The sequence below is a fragment of the Suillus subaureus genome (genome assembly GCF_016647635.1).
Source record: "Suillus subaureus strain MN1 chromosome Unknown BJ212scaffold_137, whole genome shotgun sequence".
Lineage (NCBI taxonomy): Eukaryota > Fungi > Basidiomycota > Agaricomycetes > Boletales > Suillaceae > Suillus > Suillus subaureus.
The window spans coordinates 16108-24650 of NW_024538693.1; the positions used below are offsets into that span (position 1 = coordinate 16108).

General features: G+C 45.3%; 2 protein-coding genes across 2 annotated transcripts; one reads left to right on the forward strand and one right to left on the reverse strand.

Moving 5' to 3' along the window:
* Positions 1-3256: 3256 nt before the first annotated feature.
* On the forward strand, positions 3257-3979 carry BJ212DRAFT_1305487 (uncharacterized protein; the record flags this gene model as incomplete). Its single annotated transcript, XM_041333758.1, has 2 exons — positions 3257-3526; positions 3929-3979. The coding sequence occupies 2 exons, from the start codon at positions 3257-3259 to the stop codon at positions 3977-3979; spliced, it is 321 nt and encodes a 106-aa protein (XP_041185750.1).
* A 426-nt stretch (positions 3980-4405) lies between these two features.
* On the reverse strand, positions 4406-4597 carry BJ212DRAFT_1203115 (uncharacterized protein; the record flags this gene model as incomplete). The annotated part of the gene is made up of 1 exon (XM_041329107.1): positions 4406-4597. A coding segment is annotated over one exon (192 nt), but the record flags the coding sequence as incomplete, so codon positions are not given.
* Between the last annotated feature and the right edge of the window lie 3946 nt (positions 4598-8543).

An 8543-nucleotide genomic window follows, 5' to 3' on the forward strand; every position in this document is an offset into this window, starting at 1 on the left:
TTTGCTGATTGATTCCTATATGATACCTACAGTATATAAACCTCCTGTAACTCTTGGAAATACTCCAGTTCAAATATCATCTTAGTTCCTGCTCATTCCTGTGTCCTCCAGACTCAAGACAAGTCTCTTGTCATATTCCGAGTCTTAGGATTGCATCCTAGACTACATTTCTGACTCTACCTTAAGGTAGTCTATCCTCTGTTAGTTTCTAGTCCAGATTAGTCTTATCTGCTTGTCCAAGTAACATCCAGACGTCCATCGGATTTATCTCATGTTTCAGATCTGGACATCTGTTGTCCACCCTAGTCAAATCCTGGAAACTCCAGACGACTGTTCTAGCCCCTGGAAATTAAGGGCACATACTCGGGAAAGGGGCACAGTGTACAAGCTGAGGCCAAGCCCTTGTGATCTGACCCCCTTGAGCATGTGACCTTAACATGACCACTGAAATGGGTGTTGGGGAGAAGGCAATGGTGTTCTAGGACATGGGTTAGTTGATTGGCAACAACAGCAGTTAGTAGTTTTCCAGTCGTGTTGAGGAGGGCGATGGGTCGAAAGACCTTGGGTACAGAGTAGCTGGGCTTGCCCAGCTTCTGGAGGACAACAGTGGTGAAGCAGTGCCAGGGCTGGTAGTATACACAGTGAGAGAAAACAGCATTGAAGAGTGGGGTTAAATAGGGTATGAGGATACTTGCGCATTCTTTGAAAACTATGTTACATATTCCATCTGGACCTGGGGCTTTATAGCCACTAAGGCGGGTGATGGTACATGCAATCTGGTCTGGGTTGATGGGGGGTGGCTGTTCCATGGGGTCAGGGTACTCAGCATCTGGTAGGACAGTATCAGTAATGGGGAGGGGGGGGGAGGAAAAAAGGACTTAGCTATTATGTGACTCTTTTCATTGTTAGTAATGGCCTTGGCTAGGGTGCCATCAGGAGTGGTCATTGTGAGGGTGGGAACATGAGCCTTCCCTCCATTGCTTAGATCCAAAGAGATATACCAGTTGACTGTCCACAAGTCATTGCCTTCGATGTCCTCAAGCCATTCAATTCAGTGCTGCTTCTTGGTAGCTTTGATCTCAGTCACATAGAGATTCTTGATGGTCTTGAGTTCTGCGTGGGAGGTGTGAAGAGGGAGACCTTGCATTTGATACAATATCCTACTGAGTTGCATGACCCTGTTCCTTAGTCCTGTGAGGCATCGGTTCCACCACCTTTTGGAGTGAGGACAAGGCTTTGAGTATGGGACACATTTGTCAATGGTTGTCGTAATGGACTGAGTGAGGTGGCAAGCCGCATCTTGGAATTCTTCATCGGATGCTAGGGGCTGAGCTGGGTGGGTAGAGATGATGTCATTGAGGCGCTTGTTGAAGGTCTCCCAGTCGACCTCTCACCAGTTCCAATGAGGAGTCAGTTCAGTCCAGGGTGTTTTGAGATCTAGGATGGTTAGTATTGGAATGTGGTCAGTCTTGGGGCCACAGTGGGCTAACTTGCATGTTAATATTGAAAACCTCCTCAGCAGATTCCGCAAGCTCATTGGAGAGCTATTGTACATTAGCATGATTTCCTATCCTCTCTGAGCACTGAGCTTAGTCCAGAAACCCTTTAGGGTTGAATAGCAGCTAGGCATAGCACATTTAGCCCAACATTAGAAGTCTACTTTTCAGTTCTCTTCTTGTTGTGTTTCCCACACTGGATCTTGGATCCAGATATCCGGAGAAGTGAATTTAGAGTTGAGAGTCCAGAATGGCATATGACATCTACATGGACAATACTGGGGCAATCTCACTATCAACAGAGGCATGGAACCACATTCAGTCGAAGCATATTGACATTCATTATCTTTTCATCTGGGAGCATATCAAAAAGGGGACATTCCTACTTAAGTGGCTGCCTTCACACATGAATACTGCAGACATTTTTACCAAGGTGCTCCTGTGTCCTCTCTTTGAGAAACACTTGCCTGGTCTCCAGCTGGTGTCTCACTGAGGGGGTGTGTTGACATAATCATGCATTCCCAACATGTCATTGTTCTTGCCTCTTACTATGTACTGTACAGCACCTTCACCACTCAGCCACATATCCTCCATAGACCCATATGTACTCACTTTGTGCCTTTTCTCACCTCAGCATTGTTCTATTAACTTTCACTGAGGTGAGCTCATCTTGTACTGTGTAGTTGACACACCCGCTCACATGTAACCTAGTCTTTACTAGGTACTTATTAATATAGCATTGTTCTATTAACTTCTACTGAGTCTTAACTAGACTCTCCACAAGAACTGTGCTAGTCATCATACACACCTAGTGCTGGTATGATCATCACACTGGGATACTTCAGGTAAACCAATACTCCTTATCTATGATGGCCATGGATCACATGTCACACCAGAGATGCAGCGCCTGGCAGTTGAGCATAATATTGAGCAGTTCTGTCTTCCCCCACACACCACTCATGAGCTGCAGCCCCTGGATGTCAGTGTTTTTGGCCCCCTCCAGCATGCATGGTACAAACATTGTGAGGAAGTGTTGGATGAAACCAGTGAAGAGATGGCACATGCTGACTTTGTCAATGAATATATGGCAGCATGTGAGAAGGTGTTCACAACTGAGATCATTTTAAAGGTGTGGAAGAACAGTGGTATTCAGCCATTTAATCCCAGTATTTTCACCAACCATGATTTTGCCCCAAGCATGGGCACATCCACTGAAGCTAGTGTCCCTGCCTCCTACCCCATACAGCCAAGTCAGCTTCCAGTGCATCCTCCAAACATAGATGCTGACACTCTGCAGAATGACCCAGAAACTGAATCAGATAGTAGCTCAAGCATAGACTCAAGCTCTGAGGATGATGTGGATGATGCCAACAGTACTGATGATGAGAACAAAGATGAGGACAGTCCAATCAACTCAACTGGAACCTCCTTTGCACTGCCCACACACCATACTATGTCCTTCCCTTCCTTCAACACTCCAAACTCTTGCCCACAACTGCCACTACACAGCTGCCATCAGTGCAACATGTCTCAAGACTCTGACATCTCTGTCCTTCAGGACCAAGTGAGGGAACTGGAATCACAGGTCCATGCCACAGAATCAAAGGTCTGTGCTGCACAATGGCATTAAGCAAGGTTAATGCTACAGTATGAGGAAGAAATTAAATTCACATGCTGGAAAGAAAAAGACTCATGCCCTCAATATCAATGCACACTGGTTAATGTCAGCTCAAGGACTCAAAAAATGTGAGGAGTAAGAGATGGTGAAAGGAGCAGCTCGGAAGAAGAAGGAGGAAGTGAAGGAACATGCTGTGGCCAGAAAGGCAGCACAGGCAGCACAACAGGCAGCAGTGCAGGGTGCTGGTGCAGTGGCATGTTTTACAGGCTCCTTTTCCACCAAGAACAAGGATGATCTTATTGATATTGCAGGCGCCCTCCAAATTTCTACTGCAGGGACCAAACCAGAGCTCTTGAAAGCCATCAAAGAATACTTCAAGTCACATCCAGAACTCAAGACTAATGAATGCTTTGTAGGCCTTTTTGCCAGCTGCTCTTGCACTGGACAAAAATGGACCTTCCATGAAGGCCCTTCTAATGAAACTGATCAGAATGTCCCCCCTACCACATGCCCTCATCTCGATATCACTCCTTCCATTACTACTTCATCACATGCAGGACCATCCTGTGAAGTGCTGTTTGCTTCATCCTCTTGCAGTATTCTCCCAAGCATACCTCCCACTTACTCTTCCCCCTACCATACTAACACATTTAATCCATACTTAGATAGTAATCATATACTGTCCAGTTCCAGCACACATTATTTTTCAGCTTACCTGACCGCCACTAGTCAACACCAGTCACCCTCTCTACATCAGTAAATCATGAGTTTAGTTTTCTAGCTTTTTTGCACTTATTTATGTGGATCATTACAGATCGTCACTTTTTCCCACTATCTGTTTGGACATGAAAAGCTCATGCTTTGAAATTAAGTAACAAGCATATAATAAGTGGAAAAGCTGTAAAAAAGTGACCAAGTCAAAAAGTGAGTTACAAAGAAGAAGTAAACAAGGTAAGAGAAAAAAGTGAGTTATGCTAACATGCTATTTCGAAGGCGTGATGGTCAGCATACTTGTTGATGTAGAAAAGGGTGAATATGTCGAGAACATGGTGGGATTTAATCACCAAGGGGAGCATATCAGTACCATAGACAGGAATAAGGTGAGCAGAACAAAAATAGTATCTACATGGATAACCACAAAATGTGTGTGCTGATCAACAGAAGAAGGTTCCACCATCCACATTCCGGTGTCATCATCTGGTGTATTTCTGACTCAGTTGAACCAGTGGACAACTGCACATGGATAGTATACACCCCTAAGTTGAAAAGAAAAAAAAGTGAGTACCTGAGCAATGTCCATACCCTGCATTCCATGAGCATTTGGGTCAGTAATGACAAACATGCAATCTTTGCATGCATGCCCACTTCTCCACTTGGGAGACACACGAATGTATTCGTGTTTCATCCCACCAATCCCACTCAAATCGCTCAGTGCAAAGAACACTGATACTGCAGAATTAAAGACCTGTATCTTCCCATTAAAATGAGCGCAGTCCATGAGACTGTCAGGCACTTCAGTAGGGTCCATGTCCAGATATAATTGTCTGGCAAGGAATTGCAAGACAAGATCAGCCAAATGGGGGATATCAAGCTTGTTAGCAAGTGCATGGACACTTTGTGCCTGCTTTGTCCCCTCTATTTGAATCAATAGTAAGCATATTAAGATTGAGCAGATGAACAAATGGCATATGAGATGTTCATGTGAGTTCAACATGTGCAAGGACAGATGTTGGTGTGTCATTGTCCTCAGAGTCAGCAATAACATCAGCATCAGGTGCACTGGCACTTTTTGGCATGCTAGGTTCTTGTGAGTCTGAGCCAATATGGGGCTCTTCTGCATCAGTTTGCACAGAGTGAATAGCAGGTCCTCTGTCATATCCCACAATCTGGACCCACATTCCATCATATTCCCATGCCTTCTGAGCCTACATCCGGACCCCACTTCATATCCAACTCATTCCCAGATCCCCTTCTGCTGTGTGCTCCACACCTCAGCAGGATTGACTATGCTCCAGATTTACCCCTGAGCTCTGGACCATTGGATCTCCACTGCTAGCCTGATCCATACCCCCCTGTCCCATCCACCTTATGCACACTCCATCCAGCAAGACATCCAGACTTCACCTCATCTTGGATTCTGGACTATATCCACCTTCTCATACCCTGGTCCTGTATCCACCTTGTCTTCTGGATCCCCAGATCTCCGGACCTATTCCCACCCTCTGTCTGATATCCTGCACCTATCCCCATTTAGGCATCTCTGCCTTTCTGGCTTTCAGTTACCTCTTGTTCCATCTTGCTTATTGATCCTTGTATGAGTCTTCATCTCTGAGTTCATTTAGTTATGTTCCGTCTTACTTACTAATGTGTTTCCACATGCTTGTACATAGCCTTGCTCCTTTGCTTACTGATCCCCTCAGATATTGTCCAGTATATAACCCCTGTAGATACTCCTGCAGTTTCCTTAGTTTGAATATCATCTTAGATCCTGTTCTATCTGCCCAATCTTCTTCCGGACTTCAGTCCATCTGAGTTTGTCCTTTTCCATAAGGCCTAGGGATGGATTCCCTAGGCCAGAATTCTGGACCTTTGGATTTGTCCCCTATGTCTCTGTCCCAAGTCTAGGGATTGCTTCCCTAGGCTGGAGTCTTGCCTTTCCAGCACTTACCCTCTTTTTGGACTTTGGTCCACTTCCTGTCTCTCCAACTCTACCTAAGGGTAGTCTACCTCTGTTTGCTTCTACATCAGACTTCATCCAATGTAGCCCCTACTCCTTCCAGACCTCTGGATGTCCTGTCCTTCAGATGTTCCATCCTCCTAACCCTCGGACATTCCACCCTCTGTACCTTCGGACATTCCATCCTCCTAACCCTTGGACATCCTATCCTCCTGTCCTTCAGATGTTCCGCCCTCCGTACCTTTGGACATCCTGTCCTCCTGTCCTCTGGACCTTTGGACCTCCTATCCTTCCATCCTGTTTCCTGTAGAAGTATTACCTCGCAGTGGGAACTCTCCTGAGCACTTCCTGCATTCCTCTGGAACTCTCCCACACTCCTCTGGACGTTTCCTGCACTCCTCCAGAAGTCCTCTAGCACTCTCCACCAGAGTAGCCAGCCTCTGGAAGTCCTTTGGACTTTGTTGGACCATCATTGGACCTCATCTGAAATGAAGGGCCCATACTCAGGTAAGGGGCACAGCATATGAGCTGAGGCCAAGCCCCTCTGAGTCAGTCTCTCTCTCCTTTGAGCAACATGATCTTAACAGGCTTGGCCTCAGCTCGTATGCTGTGCCCCTTTCCCGAGTATGTGCCCTTAATTTCCGGGGGCTAGAATAGTTGTCCGGAGTTTCCAGGATTTGACTAGGGCAGATAACGGACATCCATGTTAAGGTCATACTCAAGGGATAACTGAATCTGAAGGGCTTCGGCCTCAGCTCATGTGCTGTGCCCCTTACTCAAGTATTGCCCCTTATTTCAGGAAGGCAAGACTAACACATCCGGAAGGTTGGATGAGTATCATAACAGATCCAGATGAGTCCAGACTAGAAACTAACGGTAATAGACTGTTGGAGACAGAGGCAGATACGGATAGACTATAGGAATCAATCCTAAGTCTTGGAGGGTGACGAGAGTAGAGATACTCAAGTCTGGAGGACAGGAATGAGTAGAACTAAGATGATATTTGAACTGAGGTACTACATGTTACGAACTAGGATAGTCGCAACAATAGCTACTCGATAAGAGTAATGGCTAAAGTTGAGTCAAGACCTTACAAATGTAAGGGTCATAAGATGGGGAATGTTATGTTTCTCTCCATTTATTTCTGATTTCTGAGTTCTGGTTTTCTGGGACCTCCCTGATGGAGAGGGTCAGAGTAGGACTTTAATCCTTTGTTACGAACTAGGATAGTCGCAACAATAGCTACTCGATAAGAGTAACAGCTAAAGTTGAGTCAAGACCTTACAAATGTAAGGGTCGTAAGACAAAGCAAAGAGAGTGTCTCTGCTTTGAATATCTGTCTTAGACGACTTAGGATTGGGGGTCCTAAGCAAAAGAATGTTCAGGTGAAAACCTAGTAGGATTAAAGTGAAGTACTGCTGAGTACATCATTGACTATATATAGGGAACTGTAGATGATTCAGGGCAGGCATGAGTCAACCAATGAGTCAGAGATAAGAACGAGTCAGAGATAAGAACGAGTCAGAGATAAGAGTGGGTCATCTAACAACAGCAGCAGCAATCATGATGTAATACAGAATGAGTCAGAGATAGTCTAGCAGCAGCAAAGTGAGGCTCATGACATAATACAGGTGAAAAGGAAAGGAAAATGAATAGGGGCAAATGCAGTTGTAACACTACAGAAAGTTACAGGAGGTTATACACTATAGGTATCTAACAGAATGATCAATCAGCAGAGTCCGAGGCTATGTATGAAGCATGTGGATAGTCTATTGGTAAGTAGAAACGGATCACAAATCATGAAACGGAAATGAAACATAGGTAATGGATCAGGGAGCAGGACGGATATACAGATAACCGAAACACTGGAGTTAGGGGGTTACTGAAAGGAGATGAGCACTGGTTGTGGATTCAGATAAGTTGTGGACCAGACCAGACAAGTGGACAGATTGAATGACTGTCATATCCGCATATCTGGATCTCAGATCCGACCCTTATCTCAGATCCACATCTTATCTCCGATGCTATCCACATCTTATCCCCCTCCAACATCTCATCATTCAATCTGTCCACTCATCCGGTCCGTTCCACAACTCATCCAAATCCACAACCAGCACTCGTCTCTTTTTGGTAACCCCCTAACTCCGGTATTTCGGTTATCTGTATATCCGTCCTGCTCCCTTATCCGCTACCTATGTTTCATTTCCATTTCATGATTTGTGATCCGTTTCTACTTACCAATAGACTATCCACATGCTTCGTACATAGCCTCGGACTCTGCTGATTGATCATTCCATTAGATACCTATAGTATATAACCTCCTGCAACTTTCTGTAGTACCTCAGTTCGAATATCATCTTAGTTCTGCTCATTCCTATCCTCTGGACTTGAGTACCTCTACTCTCATCACTCTCCGAGACTTAGGATTGATTCCTATAGTCTATCTGTATCCGCCTCTGTCCCCGACAGTCCACTACTGTTAGTTTCTAGTCTGGACTCATCCGGATTAGCCATACAATACTTACCCCTCATCTGGAAGTCATCCGGATCCGTTACGCTATCGTCTGACTTTCCAGATGCGCTAGGCTTGCCTTCCTGAAATAAGGGGCAATACTCGGGTAAGGGGCACAGCGTATGAGCTGAGGCCGAAGCCCTTCAGATCCAGTTACCCTTTGAGTACAACCTTAACAATGATGAGATGTTGGAGGGAGATAAGATGTGGATCTGAGATGAGATAAGGGTCGGATCTGAG